Source organism: Pyxicephalus adspersus, chromosome 11, assembly GCF_032062135.1.
Source record: "Pyxicephalus adspersus chromosome 11, UCB_Pads_2.0, whole genome shotgun sequence".
In the NCBI taxonomy this organism is placed as follows: Eukaryota; Metazoa; Chordata; class Amphibia; order Anura; family Pyxicephalidae; genus Pyxicephalus; species Pyxicephalus adspersus.
The window spans coordinates 51,585,572-51,602,478 of NC_092868.1; the positions used below are offsets into that span (position 1 = coordinate 51,585,572).

General features: G+C 39.8%; 1 protein-coding gene across 3 annotated transcripts in view; it reads right to left on the minus strand.

The window, feature by feature from the left end:
* Positions 1–1,017: 1,017 nt before the first annotated feature.
* Positions 1,018–16,907, minus strand: part of TP73 (tumor protein p73) — a 60,073-nt gene continuing 44,183 nt past the window's right edge. The window contains exons 4-13 of one of the 3 annotated variants that reach the window (XM_072427105.1): positions 16,483–16,669; positions 14,401–14,516; positions 12,816–12,925; positions 12,487–12,629; positions 12,239–12,330; positions 11,682–11,806; positions 11,295–11,446; positions 10,976–11,108; positions 8,830–8,923; positions 1,018–5,672 (exon numbers count right to left, since the gene is read on the minus strand). In XM_072427105.1, coding sequence (XP_072283206.1) covers positions 5,352–5,672; positions 8,830–8,923; positions 10,976–11,108; positions 11,295–11,446; positions 11,682–11,806; positions 12,239–12,330; positions 12,487–12,629; positions 12,816–12,925; positions 14,401–14,516; positions 16,483–16,669 — 1,473 coding nt within the window. In that variant the 3' untranslated portion in view covers positions 1,018–5,351. Of the gene's footprint in view, positions 5,673–8,829; positions 8,924–10,975; positions 11,109–11,294; positions 11,447–11,681; positions 11,807–12,238; positions 12,331–12,480; positions 12,630–12,815; positions 12,926–14,400; positions 14,517–16,482; positions 16,670–16,907 lie in introns of all 3 variants that reach the window. The other 2 variants (XM_072427104.1, XM_072427106.1) reach the window with 2 other exon arrangements.

The following is a 16,907-nucleotide window of genomic DNA, read 5'->3' on the forward strand; positions in this document are numbered from 1 at the left end:
TGGGGTCTCTCCTTATGGATCACTCTTTTTTGACCTTTTTAACATGGGGGAACCCCTGAAATAACTTTCACGTTTTCAGGGAACCCCGGCTATAATTACTATATCAAGAGCTCACAGTACATTAGTGTGGTAGTAAGTGGGAAGAATGCCTCTTAGGTTGGGTACACAGGTGCAATAATTGTCCTTGGAAAGGATCTTTCACAATCCTTTCCAACGACAAAAGACTGAACGATGCATGAACAAGCGCTGTACATACAGCCCCATTCTGCTCTATGAAAAAGGGAGGGGGAGAACGACGGAGCAGCACCCCGCTGCTCTCTCTCTCTCTCTCTCTCTCCACTTTCATTACGGTCGTTCGTGGATCCGCCAGGGCGGACGACGAGCGCTGTACACACGCTAGATTCTCGTCTGATATCAGCCCTGAGGCAATCAGATGAGAATTATCGTACGTGTGTACGTAGCCTTACATTGCTAACTAGTGGGAAGAATGTCACCCCACAAAAAGCCTAAAAGATGATTGGTGTCACCTAAACTGACCTGAGAGGAACAAACTCAACAAGCTCATTGCTTAGTGAACCCCTAGTAACCTAGAGAAACCCTGCTTGAGAAACCATTTTAGAACATTTTATTTGATTTTTAAATTGGAATTCTTTTTTTGACTACAGGTATAAGGAAGTGATACAGATCAAAATGGGCATTTTTTTTATTTTACTTTTCTTGGTTCTGCAGTCTGGGTATGTACTCTTACAAAGTAGTTGTCAAACTTTCTCATACTTTTCACCAGGTTGTCAGTTAAATCATTGAGATGATAGAGAGAGTTTCCAGCAATAGTAGAATTTATTAGGAAGGACGAGAGGGAGATCACCTCAGTTATAAATATTAGAAGTCATATAGCAATCTTACATATCAGATTGTTAAACAGCATCAGGATGTTCACCTGAGACAATCTCAAATATTGAAACTCTGGTGTCCAAGGCTTAACTCTTAATAATTCTGTCACAAATCACATAACACACAGGAAAACCAATCTTATTTCTTTATTACATGACATAGAAAAAAAAACAAATCACAACAAAAAATACATTTTGTTCTCCCATCAATATTACATCTTACAAATAATGTATATACAATCAAGTATGGACTACAGAGTACTAATACTACCCATTCAAAGCCTCAGATTATCTGCACAACCTGAACAAAGAAATGTATCTTAAAGCAATAAAGTGCTTTAAAATGCAACTGCATCCAACGCTCGTCCACACGTAAACACTGGGGTGGCCCCGTCCAACAGGACAAAAGGCGGTGAGTTCACTATAATGATTAAGGAGGTTACTTATTCTCTGTTAAAGTGTTCATTATAATATTTTACATTTTCTTTAGACCTTTTAAATGTGTCACTTGGAGATTTTAGAGTGGAGACAACTTGATTGGTGAGTGAACCTTCATTTTTTTTACTTTATTATGTATTGACTAGGAATCTATGTGCCTAACATGTCCCTTATACTAAAGGTACCCAGGAAAGCTGTTTCTGTTAAGTTTAAATATTTCAGCCACCACTGCTCTTTTGAGAAATCATTCCCTGATATTGTATTGACGATCTCCCGAGCCCTTTGCAGCTCCCATTGGTTCCTCCTGCTGACCTCCTCGTTCATGTATTCTGTAATGCATGGAGGTCAGAATAAGGAACCAATGGGAGCTCCATAGGACCCAGAAGATTAACACCTAGATGTGTAGGTTACATTTGGGGTTGTAATGATTTCTCAGTATTGAGGTTGGGTAGCAGTAAGGGTTCACAGTCTTACAGGTATGCTTTGATTTGGAATATTTGACAAGGTCGCTTTATGTACCTACCAGCTATGCAGTGCCTGATGTAAACCGTAATCCATTGCCATTGGGAAACCAAATAAAACCCAATTGAAATAATAGAAACAGATATCCAGCCATGCATGAACTTTACTAACAAGCTCTTCTGTTAATTAGTCTTTATTTGTGCACAGTGTTTGTAGTGCAGTATAACCGGCACCAGACCTGGTCAGGCACTCCATCTTTATTCCTCAGCAATACCGTTTTTTGGGGAGGGGTCTGTATTCCTAAACATAAAAATATTAGGCGTCCTCACATACCACTATAAAAAGCTAGAAAATCTGAGTGCTGTTTGGGCTCAAATCAAAATCCCAATTAGTTTGATGCCAATAGAAAGCTTGTTCCTTGGTTTGCGGAAGGAAGTAACCAGTCATAGATATTTGAACCTGGTGGCATCTGCAGCCCCAGGCTTGTCGAGGACTTGTCAATACTTAAATCCTTTTGTAATTCAATTACTTCTTATTTGTTTCTCATTCTGTTTTTACCAACAAATATTAGTATGTTGCACATAGAATGAAATGTATTCCTGTGTACATGTATAAAATTGTGTATATATCACGTGTAAAGCATATCCTTGCCCTGCAAGGTGTACTGAGTACAATATACATATATATTACAAAGAAACGTGAAATAAAAGTACTATGGGTCACTGACAGCTGGAGAGCATAAAGGGGGTTGCTGGTGGTACAATTTATTACCATGATTATACATTTTGCCCTAAAGTAGCACCCTAGGGGTCACTCCCCATAATCCCCTCTCCCCCAGATCAAAACTGTAACTGAAATTTCAGTCCTCCGAAGTGGATGGATGAATCTCTTATCTGCCTAGTTATCCCCGGGTGGGGGCATATCACATAAATACTGCCATGTGTAGCATACACAATAGTGACAATCCTGGGCACGTATGGGGTGGAATCCTCATAGTCAGACCCCGTGGGTTGCCAGGATTGCAGGTAGCTAATGCAATTTACATGCTGGTATAGTAATGAGAAGTCTGATCTCCATGTGTAGTCTGGAATTCCTCTTACAGTTTATATCAGGATGGGAGATGTGAAATACAGTTGTTATATCTGCCATACATATAATATGGTACAACGCTGTGTATTATTCTGGTGCCTTATAAAGGGTGATGCATTTTTCATGAAGTGTTGGTCTTCAAATTAACAAAATGTACCAAATCACAAGATTAATAACAACTATTCCGGGACTATTGTCATTGTCCTTCCCTTTCAGATTTACTACATTGTGTAGGAGAATGACATAGAGAGGCTCATTGGCTGTTATGGATATCATACGCTACCCTCAGTCAGGAAACCATGGGAAGTGAAATCTGCAGAATGTTACCATTGTAAATTGTTAGTTGCAGCAGTTTTGGGCCTTTTTTTTTCTTTTTGTAAATTATTGAAAATCTGTTTTAATTATAGGTGTAAGTGGCTTAAACAGAACCTCCAGTCTGATGTCATAAAAAAGGTAACCTGTTTATGTAATACAGTAACTTGCTTGCTCAGACCTTGGTCACATGGTATATGCTAGTGGATTTTAGGAGATCTGGCCAATCATTGCCTCAGTCTAAACCAGACTTCCTCAACCAAGGCTTTATGAAACCGTGGAGGTTCCTTGAACAATTTGTGACTCGGGTCAGTTTAACTGACCCCAGTGATCCTTTTGGCTTATCTGCAAGGGTGACATTCTTCCCAATGGCCAGCAATTTAAGCGGCGTTCTTCCTACTACCCACCACATTAATGTACTGTGATCTGTGGATATATTAAATATAGCCGGGGTTCCCTGAAAGCTATTTCAAGGGTTTCCACGTTTAGACCACGTGTTTCTGTCATTCTCCTATGTGACTGATGCTCTAGGAGTGCTGGAAGGATACACAATTTGTCTTGTTGAATGCACAAAGATTTTCATAGAGTATGGAGGTTGTACCAGTGGTCGTGAGGTTTGGGAGGTGACCAGGCTACATTGCAAAATCACAGTACAGAAAAAGGAGGTCGCTGCCTTGGTTTACAAATCTTTTGGTAGAAGTCAGTTCCTTTATCTGTATGGCTGGTTTTCAGATTCCATGTGGTATAACGTTAAGCCTGACACACTGGCCCTGATTTATTAAAGCTCTCCAAGGCTGGAGAGAATACACTTTCAGCAGTGAAGCTGAGTGATCCAGCAACCCTGGGATGGATCTGGTCCAGGATTGAAAACATTTGCTAACAAATAGCTAATGACTTTTAGGAAATCCATTACAGGTTTGCTGGATTACCCAGCTTCACTGATGAAAGTGTAGTCTCCCCAGCCTTGGAGAACTTTAGTAATACACGGGGTAACGGACTACTCCAAGGGTAATGTGTTAGTGAATTAAGTGTTCTACAAGTGACCCCTGTTTGTTACAGCACACACAAGGACATCAAAATAAGTCAGGATTTCAAACAAGTTATCTGCTGTAAAGTCATCCAAAATTCACTTTAAATTTTGGATTTATTTGGGATAGATTTTAAATATAACAGTAACCAAAGCAATTTATTTTTAAATCTATTTACATCTACACAAATACGCGACAACAAAGTACATTTCTCCCAATTCATATAAAAAGTTTTAAATATGAACACACTGAAGGACCATTTGCTTAAGTACAAGGAAGAAAAAATAATATTAAATACATCCACTTGTAAAAGAGACAACTTGACCAATGCCAAATCCAGCGTCTTTTTTTATGATTTCGTCTTCTTGCCTGATAATCTCTAGAAAAAGGCGCCTACCAGGCCAAACTCAGGACTCCGCCTCCGAAGAGGGATCATGATTATTTTATATTACAGATAAATAAAACTAAATTAATATACCATTTAGTATCCAAGAAATATATACACAAGAAAGGGCTCAGTCAAAGTCAATGATGGATTTTTGCGCCCCTAAAACGCAGCGGAGATGACTGAGGTTTGTGTTTATTACACCATTTTTGGTGCAGTTCTGCAGCTCCATATCATGTTTTCCTTAAAACATGTTCTGTTTAAAACTCAATAACGTCACAAGCACAACTATAAAGGATACGAATAAAATACTTTTTTGGCAGTTCAGTACACTTCAAGAACTATTTGATTCTCAAGTTTTTATCCCATCAAAGTGTTTCCTGTACCAATCAATGGCTGACGTAGCGGTAGATGCACCAATGTGTCGGATTGGCAGATCTCCCAATCCATGTGGGAGTGTTAGCCATCATAAGAAGTAAATGGAAAAATAAAGAAGTTATTTTCACTCATGAGTTACCAGCTACATTGCCCATGGCTCATTACGGCCTGCTGTGGTGGCAGCTTTACTAAATTGGTTTGGAAAAATCTGACGTGATGCTCGGATAATCCCTGGAAACTCTGATGAGCACCTTGTTGTGGGCAAACCCCAATCGTTTTGGCTTCTTGTCATGGCTGCTTGCTGTTCTGACATTTTCTTGGATTCACCAAGAATATTTTTGGTTGGCTTGGTTTTCAAGGTGTAGAGTGTTAGTTAATATCGGATTCGGCAAACTCTTCTTTGATGGAGTGTTTGCGAGCCTTGCAGTCAGGTAAATCGAAACCAAAGTCTGTCCAGTCATCAGGACCGGAGCGGTTGGGAATGGTGATGGTGTGACGCACACGGAAATGTACAGCCTCCATGACACGCTGGCGCTGAAGCTCTCCGGAACTGCCGATGGAAATAGTAGAGGCGTTGCTGCTGGAGCGGATGAGCTGTTGAGCGCCGTAGTCATGACCTTTGTTCAACTCTTGGATTCCCCGCCAGATTATAGCTTTGTAGTGTTCTGGAATCTTCAGTGCTCCTAGATCCTGCCATGCAGAAGAAAGAATAATAGCTTAGATCATCAACCTCAAACAGTTAACTGTAACTTACTTACTACAGATAAATAATTTCTATACATACACAACAAAACATCCCCCCACTCCAAAAAAAAAAAATTACTTATCACATTTATAAAATGCTGAAATGACTAATTATCTGCGGTCTGTGCAGTATTAAGGGATGTTTGATTGTATGGTATCACAATAACTGTAAGCAAATGAACTACAGTAGCATTCACTTTAAATGATACCAAAATTCACACAGTGCAGCACAACACATCTGCCTGGAGCTTCTTTGGGTGAGTTTATGCCAAGCCAAGGTGCGCTGCCCTAACACACCGCTACATACACGTCAGATGATTCTCGTTCGATTATCGCCTTAGGGCTGATATCGGATGAGAATCTGCGTGTGTACATTGCTCGTTGTCCCAACAAACGTCCTGGCGGATCAACGGACGACGAACAAGGAATGATCATAATGAAAGCGAAGGGGAGAGAGCATAGTGGGGTGCCGGTCTGTCGTTCTCCTCCTTTCCCTCTTCATAGAGCAGAATGGAGTTGTATGTACAGCACTCGTTTATGCATCGTGCAGTCATTTGTCACTGGAAAAGATCCTTTCCACCGACAATTATTGAACACCTCCAATCTAAATTGTAGCCTAAGCAGTATTGCCGTCAGAGTGGTGATCACCTCCATTAATTAATTCATGAATGTCAGATTTAAATACTGAAAGTCAGTCTGCAAAAAACGTAAACCCCGCTAAAGAAGTGGCCCCTGCAAAGTGATCGTACTAATAGAAAAATGTCAATATTTGCAAACAAAAAAAAATGCTATTTTCCTGCCCTTCATCATTTAAGATTCAGACTGTCTATTGGAAATGGATTAGGGAAGCCATAAACTATGCTTAGCATTATATTCTAACATTGCTCCCCCACATATCTGTCACTGTCTGCCTAATATTTCTAGGTTGTCGTCGGCTCCTCTTGTTCAGCCCTCTCTATGGCCCTGTTCTATTACACTCATAATATTTCTATTTTCTCTTTACGTACATCTGTTACTCATTCACACCAATCTTTTGCAGATGATACAAGCATGCTCAGATTAAATATCATGACATGTTAGCTCATGAACATACATAACACGTTATATCAGGACACGACACAGAAATGTGACAACATTGTACTGATCATGATTAGGAATAATAAGCATTTGACAAAGCAATGTAAAAATTATAACATGTAACTGATTTACTGGAAATATAAAGTGTTCCTTTGACAGCCCTCTCTGAATCTAATTCTACTTTTAGGCTCAGACCTATAGCAAAATGCAGTGCAATCCCTAGAAACCAATCAGAATACAGCGCTCATGTATCCAATGTTTAGTAGGTTCTGGGTTTGTTATCAATAACTTTATTAATATCTCCCTGTAGTAATAACTCCTAGCAGTGCATCTTGGTGTGTTTTAATAGGCTATTTACAGGGAATATCACTGATCCTGGAGATGATGTACACAGCAGGGGGATGTATAGAGTGTGGCAGTGTCTCTGCAAAGGCCTTTCCACCCGACCCTTCCTACAATTACTTCATGAGAAATCCTTCACTGACCCTTCCTCGTAGTCTATCATGTAATGGTGTTGGGACTTAGCAAAAAGCATTGCCACAAGGAAGGCAGTCACATGCTCCTCTATTCCCGTAAATGCTGAATATTGTAGATAGCTATGAAGAAGCAAGGCCTGGAATAGCTTCTTTGCCTCCAGTTCTTGCATTGAAGACATTTAGTACCAGGCAGAAGTTAGTAGCTATTATTCTAGATGGTGGCAAATGTAGGAAGATAAAGTGTGCAATTATCATTGCTGGTGTGTTACACACAAAATAGCGCAAAGAGACAAACTTAGCATGCAGTAAATGTAGAAGATTCATGCAATAAAAGTTTTTGTAAAAGAAAAAAAAAAAAGAATACAAAAACTGACAAATGGTTCAATTTTTCCATGCTAATGTTATAATGTATATAAGATTTATCAATGAATGTGATCTCCAGCCAAATACTTGAAGGGCAGCCCCTCGTGTGTCAGTATAAAACTAATGCATTAATTAAAGATAAAATCCTGGTGGTTGCTTTTTGAATAGAAAAAAAAATTCCCGTAGAACATTGAGAGGGTTTTGGTTATGGTTATCTCCCCCCCACCCCCAATGAGGTAAGCCTGTGGATTTACAATGGATTGAATATTTTACATATTAAAAAAGTGTCTGATCTCTAAAATATTGTTTTCAAGGGTTTGGAAGTGTTGTGGTGATGAATGAAATGAAGATCTTGGGATGGCTGAGAGTTGCAGGATGAGAAAAGTAAGAATGGTAAAGAACTGACTAGTGTCTTGTATTAGGTATGTGAAGTTACATTATTTTAAAACAATGGTTGCAGCCACATTTATCAAAAAGTAAATGGGAAATGTCAAAAACAAACCTTTTCTCTCTTGTGGTCGGTTCACTGATCAGTGACATGGCACCAGTCACATGCCCACATCCAATGGGTTTGTTTGCAGAAACCGAGTATCTGTGCCTGGCTGGAATGTTTTTGACATTACGCTTTGGATTATCATCTTGAATAAAACATGGCCAAGTCTGATCTAAGGCAAAGGTCTGCTTTATTGTAGTGTGAAAATAGGGCTATGATGTGTCCAACAGCAACCAGAAACCTTTACTGGACAAATTGTCCTGTACAGGTTTATTCATTAACGCACAATGCAGTAAAATCTAAGATTTTTTAGGCACTTTATTAAATTAAAGCCCAGTTGGAGTTTCCCATAAATAGAAGCACTGCAGGAACTGTTGAAAGGCTGCAGTTTATTGGTAACGCCCCCTGCTGAGTCAATACTGCCACTGCAATCAGAGAGTGCAGCTCACTGGAGTAATAGTTTGTTTTACAGCCAATGAGTTGAGTCAAGAAAACAATAACTGAGGTTTAAACTGAAATCATATTGCTATTGTATTTCACTTTTCATATTATTCCTAATATACTTGATCTAGTTAGATTTCAATAGAGCTGCTTTCCGATTAGTTGCTGTGGGCTATAGATTGGCCCACCTCTGCATTTTGCCCTACTGTCATCTGTCTGTATCCTTGTCATTTAGTGGTCTCTGAGCATTTACCTCCATAGTTAGGTTCTGCAGGTGGTAAATATTCTGTAACCCTTGTGATGTGAAATATTCGATGCAGTTTGGACACCCCAGTCCTGTCAAAAAACTGCAGAAACAAAAAGAGTGGAAAACAAAGCAGAATTAACTCAAACACACCACATGCTCTCAGTTATCTTCAACGTAACAACAGGACATGAACTAAATCAAGGCAATGTCACCCGAGTGCAAGTCATTCCTTAAACAGGCAATCATCTGAAAATTGCTCACCAAGCTGGTAAATTCTGCGTTATCCTAGTGAGTGAGTCAATGAGAAGGGCTGGGAACAGTAGCCGAAATCTGTGTCCCCCTTATTGCTCTCATGTCATACCACCCTTTGTTTTTAACTATGTAAAGGATTTATATCACCTAGCAGCATGGGGTTACCTTTTTACAACATAATCCCGGCAATCACTGTGTTTAAAGATACAAAATGCTTGTGCCAGGCTGGAGGAGTTGAGCATTGGAGACCCCGAGTCAACCCTTTAATCAGTGAATATTTCTTTAAAGAGTAAAGTATAAATGTGTGTAGTGTTGTCTGTGTTTAACAAATACAAGCAATGTTTTAGCAGTCATTATTAGTACCACCTATACCCGCAGTCTGATGCTAGTATGGCCCTTGTTATACATTGGTTATCATATACTATTCAGCCATCTGTCCTTTCTCATCCGGACATCATATTCAGCCGTGCCAGACTCCTTTTTCGTATCCACATATAATGTATGCCCACCGGAGTCATGAAAAGGATCATGGGATTTGTAGTGTAACAGACTTTACCGACCCACCACATTGCTGGCAATCCTAATTAAAAGCTGAAGATGCATTTCAGGATGGCAAAAATACAGGTAGGACTGGTAATCTTATCTGACTTCCCCCACACCATAAAAATGTAAAACCTAACTACAGACCTCAGACACAACCCATTTACAGAGGCTGGAAATAACCAAGATGATAGAACCCATAGATTCAACCACTGCAGGATTAATTCATGGAATGAGCATGTATATTGTGATTGGCAAAACATACGTCCTTGACCAAGCCTACACTAGAAATTGGCCAAGAATAAAAAGTGCTGGTCATTAGTTGCCTTTAATTGTCTGCTAAGGTTGTGGGTGTCCTATTGTTACCAAATATAAACAGATGTGGTGATGATAATTTACAGATACCATAAGACCTCATCATGCATACCTATAACCTTTTGGTCAGTAAAAAGGCAACTATTCATCTCCCTTGTCAACCACAGGAAAGCTGATTTCATGTAAAGGTGCAAAAATACTTTTTCAATGCCTGTATTGGCCACATTTTTCCATTTCATTTTGTATAGCATTGGAACCACTGCCCTGGTTATCCAATTTTTGTCACAATAGCCAGTCTAAGCAGATTTACAGCAAACAGAGATCACTAAATAAGTTAGGGTTCTAGTGTCATAACTAACCATATTTTAAAAGCAAACATCCACTGTGCATAGAACTGAAAGACATCTGCATTTTGCTTTAAGATGGATGGATTTAAATAGTCTGATTAACTCCAACAGAAGTAGAGCTATTGCCCATAGCAACCAATCTTAGATGAGAAATCTGGTAAAGCTCTGGGGATACTGCCTGGGTGTGCATTTTGTGCCCATGTGCCTATTACCCTCAGGTATCTACATGTATACTTTTTCAGGAAATTGAAAATCTTAAAAGCAAGCAAAACAGCATCAGGCGGCATTGTTGCTGAAAACCTGTGCTGTGGAAATTTGTAGTTGGCATTCCTCTACCCCTTCCTGCTTGATGGCAATTAATTTTATAGTGTAGTGGCCAATACTGTGTCTTTTTGTTTTCAGGTATCAGAGTTGTTTGTCTATTTCGCCAATGACAACCAGACATAATCTGGCTTTTGTTAAGGAGTCTGATTGTGGCAAACAACCTCCAGCCGCCTTCATACTACAAACCTACAGAGCTGAATGTGATATTGACCTGGATACCAGTGGTCCCCTTGTGATGTCAGTAATGAATGTAGAGTTAATGAGCATGTTACTCTAGTTAGAACACACATTACTAAACAATGCATTGAATGCGGGGATCATGCAGAGACACAGGCCGGTCTTACAGAGCAGTGATTAGGGTCCAGCAGACATACCTGACAAGGCTGGGATCTGCGTTGTATGGCGGTGGGGGAGTACAATGTGATCCTGACACCATTGACTGTGATGAATGAGCTCCGTTCATTTCTCCATTGGATTGCATGGAGTGGTTGTTCACCATCCCAGAGCCTGCAGGTAATAACAGGACATTCAGTTATTTAGTTTTGGGTAATGAGGAAAGGTTACAACTTCAGTCAGATATATGCTGTCAAATATGGGAAGCCTCCTTTATATGGAAACAGGTATCAATGGGAACCTGATAGAAGTCTTAAGTCTTCATTTAGAGCAGATTTGTAAGGTGTCCTTAATGCTTACCCATAGGGATCATACTGGGAGCTGTGTTTGAGTTGTGCTGATTGGGCTGGCCCACTAACTGGTTGACTGATGGCAGTTTGTTCATTCCACCATGGACTTTATTCATCGGCGAAAGAACAGGACCATAAGATGACTGAGACTGGATGTGAGAACTGCAAAGAGAAATATTTGTAGTAGTTCAGATCTTTCAGCAAGCTGACTACACATATTATGAAGGTGATAAATGAGGTAGTTACAGCAGAATCGGTAAAGTAACTTTTACCAGTTTTCAGGTTGCTGTAAAATAGACATAATTTCTTAGTGCAGACTAAGAGTAAAACACATGCAGTGGGGATAATTTATAAAGAGATGTATACAAATACAAGGAAAATGACACCCAAAGCTTACTGTCGCTGCAGAAGTTGCTGCTGTTGCTGCCTGTATGAGTCCACCAGCTGCTGGGGCACCAACTCCACCAGTTCCAGGCTCTCTTTAATTTTCATTAGGATTTCGAAGTTCTCCCGACCACGTACCTAAGGACCATACCAATTCCATCAAGAATAATACAAAACTAAGATGTGTCTAATAAATCCTCCCCCCATCTATCTCTGCAGGGATAGCTACATATTGATGTACGTACACCCCCAGACCTACATCTCAGGGCACTTTATTTAAGCAACCCTGTGTAGGCAGGACTTTGGGAATAAAGGGAGTGGCATAGTTTTATGGTGAGGTTTTTTAATCTATCAAGCAGGGCTAACAAAGCCGTTCAATACTATTTTGACCATCTAAGAGTGAAGTTAGGGGGTCACTAGATTTTTGGCAGATCAATAGCTATTTTTCTGTAGTTGCAACATTTTTTTGGTAATTATATATTTATTTTGACTTTTCTTCTAACCTCCATCCACACCGTCTAATTTAGGGGGGGTCCTAAACCCTCAGATAATCACATTGCTTATACTTACAGGCACATAGTAGATTTCCTCCTCTCCATGACGTCTTTTCTTCATATTTGCCCCTATTGATGTAACTCCTGGAGGACTCTGCTTGCAGGCTGCTGACAAAAGAAAAGAGAATACTTAAAAGAGAGCCACACATAAATATTGTTCAGCTCTTTAAATTGGGGGGGGGGGGGGGGGAAATTGAGTTTTTAGAAACTGAAAAGTAAAGAGAATAAAAAATAAATGAAAAATCATACTTATCGTACACTCACTGCGCTTGTTGCCATTTCCATTTTTTGCTGCATTTTCATTCAGTGCTGCCTGTTCCCGAAAGTGATCTTCGTCTGCCTTCCTGTCTCTGCCAGGACACGCACAGATCCGACCTTCAAAGGACCTCCGGCCTAATACTTGTCCACTGCAAAAAAATCCCCCAGCATATTAGAATATGCATAGCACATTTCAAATCTCACTAAATCAATAAGCATAAGAAATAAACTGCCAGCCAACCAGGGAAGAAGCATTTTCAGGAGAAGGCAGCAATGGTGGCTTTTATACTCCTTCAGTACTGGTATGCTTAGGAACATATATGAGGAATACTTACTCTCTGGTCTCCAGGGTAATGATAATAAGGATCGGTCTTCTGTTCATCCCTCCGACACAGCTGCTATTACACATGAAGTTATACAGGATGGTAGTAAACTCTGTTCCCACCTGACAAGGTAAATAAATACTTTTATACACATATACATCATACAGTTTCTCTCTACCATCCTTTAGTATTATACAAGGTTTTTTTTACAGAAATGTATATTTATGTGAACTGTATGAATTTATCTAAAATATGCAATGCATTATACTTAACAGATACATATAATCAAAGCACACATACATGTAAACGTGTAAGGTAGGAGCAGGAATATAAGTGGAAATCAACTTAGACAGGAACACAGGAGTTAATCAAATATATTGGGAAAATACAGTAAAGCTGCGTACACACGTCCAATTTTTATCGTTGGAAATGAACGACGAACGAACGACGAACGATCGATTGGTCAAAAATCGTTCGTAAAAAAAGTAACCAACGACGCCGACGAACGAGAATAGTCGCTGGAAATGAACGACCGGACCGGCGGATCGGATTGGACGACGATCGTTTACCATCTATCGTGTGTACGGTCGTTCATTGATCGTCCATGGTCTGAGCATGCGTGATGAACGAACGTTCGTTCACTTCCTGTCGTGCACGTCACTTCCTGTATCGCTCAAACGATCGCATCTATTGTGTGTACAATATCTGCGAACGATCGTGTCGTTATCTGCATGTACAGGATCGGTGCTATACGATCGTTCGCCGATATCGTGCAGGATCGTTCGTCGTTCGTTTACCAACGATAATTATTGGAAGTGTGTACGTAGCTTAAGTAAGGCCAAAGTGGGGGAAGAACACATCAACAAGGTCAAAGTGGAGGAAAGATACTGGACAGTGTTCTCCCCAGCCCCTTCTATCTGGGCGCACCTATTAGTCCCTGTAAGTGATCGCCTGGCTGTTTTTGGTCACAAAACGGGTCACCATCCGCTTACAGCTACTTCCCACCAAGCTTAAAAAATTTCTAGGGAGAATACTGCAGGAGCAAATTGAGGAAGCAGTACAGGAGTGAGTTCAACGTAGGGGAAAAACATGGTAAGGCCAATGTAGAGAAACAGAAGTAAAGTAAAAGTAAAACGGCAAACGCATCCTATTAGAGGGATAGACACAGGAATTAAAAATTAAAAAGGGAAGAAAAGAGAAAGGAGTTAGGGTGCCTACAGCTGGGGAACATTGGTTCCGTGATTGCAAGTCCCCCAAGGATCTTGCTGATGCACCTTTAGTAAGGGGAATGTTCCTAGCCAGTCACTGTTGCCTTCCCGGGCACAGACACACAAGTTCACCAGATGCAAACTTGCATGAAAATAATGTTATGAAAGATTGGTGGCTGGGGAGGTTGTATGAGCAACTGCTTTCCAGTATTTGTAGGGACCTCTAAGCTGGGCAGGAGAATATCACAGAAAACAAATTCAGGCTGAACCAGAGGGTAAAAACGGCTGTACATCAGAATAACATTTATTATGAATTGCAATCAGATTCTTTGTTTTTGACACTGTGATGAGTCAGACTTAATACAATTTTATCTTCCTAAGCGCGTTACCTGTGGTGGCTCATAGGGTACCAGGACACTTTGTCTTCCCGTCACTGGGTCATCTACATATTGGGAAAGGTTATTGCCCTCCACACGGATCAGGTGACTCGCAGGGGCTGACTGACCTTAAAAATCAAAGAATATTAATGTAAAAACAAACCATCATCATTAGTGACTTCTAAAGCAATGAATCACCATGTTTAGAGGCACTTTGAACTACCCAAGTTCCCAAACCCCTAAACAATATTCTCTGTCCCTGCTACATCACCAGCAGAAGCAGAACACCGATCTGCAGTCTCAGTGAGTTTTATTTGTAACGTTTACCTGAAATAACTTATACTGTTCTGCTGTTTCATATTTTTAAAATTATTTTTAATGCACAAAGCTGTACATTCTGCTTCTATCCTTATACCACACGTCGAATGCGGCTTCCCTGCTGAAATAGTGCTAAGATTACAGGATAAGTAATGTAGGGATAATCATCATTTTCCATTTGTAAGTCTATTTGCTTTGCTTCACCTTGATGGATGGATGTAAACACATGCTTTCAGCAACCAATAGTTACACTGCATGTATGTAAATTGTTTTATCAGCCAAAGAATTCATAACTTTGCTCATCCCAACCTTAGATCTCCTGCCCTGCAGATTAGTTTTGTCAAGAACAAAGATCCCAAGGCTGCTTATTGGACAAAAAAGGATAAAAAAAGCACACAAAAAAAATCCCCCGTTCAGTATTCCATATCTCTAGCTCAGCCTTTTTGCTATAGTCACATGTGCACTGTAGCAGAGTCTGATTGGTTACTAGTTCTATGAAGGATATTACAAGAAGCAGATACTAATATAAATTGAAGTACTTACACTAAATGTGGAAAAATAAATTTGTAAACAATAAAATAGTAATTGGATGCTTAGGCACCCATTGCTTTCACAGTAGGGACAGGGAGAGGGATCTCTTATATAATATATATAGTTACATAGTCAGTTAGGTTGAAAAAAGACACAAGTCCATCAAGTTCAACCACTTGGGGGATAAACTTATCCCACAAATAAAACCCCATGGACATAGAGCTTATATGGAAATATATAAACATGATTTTTTCTGCTCTTTGCTTATCATAGGAAAAAAAATGGTGGAGGAGCAAAAGCACAGATGGGGCTGGCATCATGGTTGATATCTTTCCTTGCATGGAAAAATACAAGTTTACATTTAAAAGGGGAGAGATACCACTAATATATATATATTATTACATGATCATACTAGTTAATGATTTACCATTAGCAACCAAGACATGATGAGACTTGGTCATGAGGCTCTAAACACTGGCTTGGGGCCCCCTAGCATTCAATTCAGTTGATGTTATTTGCAATCAGTCACAAATTATGAGAGATTACACAATAGATACTAATTAACCACCCACACAGTGCAATTGAAGATCTGTGCCGACATGCAGCTACAATCAGGTTCAGAAGATTTTTGTGTGTTTTCTTTATCGTTCCTCAATTCCTATGGTGGTGCAGCGATACCATTTAACAGAAACATGGAGTGTGAAGGGGAAGGATACTGATGGACTCTGCAGTCTAAGTGGAGAGGTAAGTCACACAGTGAATAACCAATTATGTGCCAGGAGAACAGGGATATGATATTTAAAGCTCTCTGCCCGACTCTACCCGAAAATGTTGATGTTCTCTTATGATACTGTAAGACAACTCATAAATCTTTGCTGAACTTTTCCTGACAAATTCTAACTTTTATTGGTCATACTACACAAGAAAATTAATTAGTTTATACAAAGCAAATTAATTTAGAATGAAAAGGACCAGAACACCTTAACTCCTGTAAGGAAAGTGCACCACGGAGCCAGTCAGGGTACCAATGCTTGCACAGTAATGTCAATCCCAACCTAAAGGGCAGGCATGAGACCAGCCTGTATTTCTTTATGCAATGTAGTTTGCAAAGATGTCCAAGACCAGAAAGTGTTCCAAAAGCAGTGCCCATGTAAGTTAGGAATGAGGAATGGTATTTGTTGATGGGGGATACACAGATATATTACATTCCTCCAGATTTTCCATGAGGTCCAGTACCTTCCTTACCTTCATTAAAGTCTCTGCCCAGCTCATGGTTGGGGCATCGTTTCACAACCTCTGTCACATGTTCTGCCTTCTTATACACTGGCATTGCCCGTATAACGGTGCCGGGTGGAGGGGGGCTGGAGACTTTGATCTGGATAGGACATGTTTTGGCAATCTGGCAGTAAAGCTTTTTCAACAAAGGTGAATACTGAAAAAGAAAAGAAAACAGACGTCTGATATTAATGTAAGTGAAAGATATTGGAAAGTAATAGACTAAGTTAACTCTCAGGCTTTTTTATTAAAAAAAAAACCAAACCAAAAAAAAAAAAAAAAACTTTTGCTTTAGGAAGTGGCTGGTAATGAGCAGGTTCAACTAATAAATAAAGTCAAGTGCGTGAATATACTAAATGTATACACCCAATCCACAGCACGTAAACATGAACCCC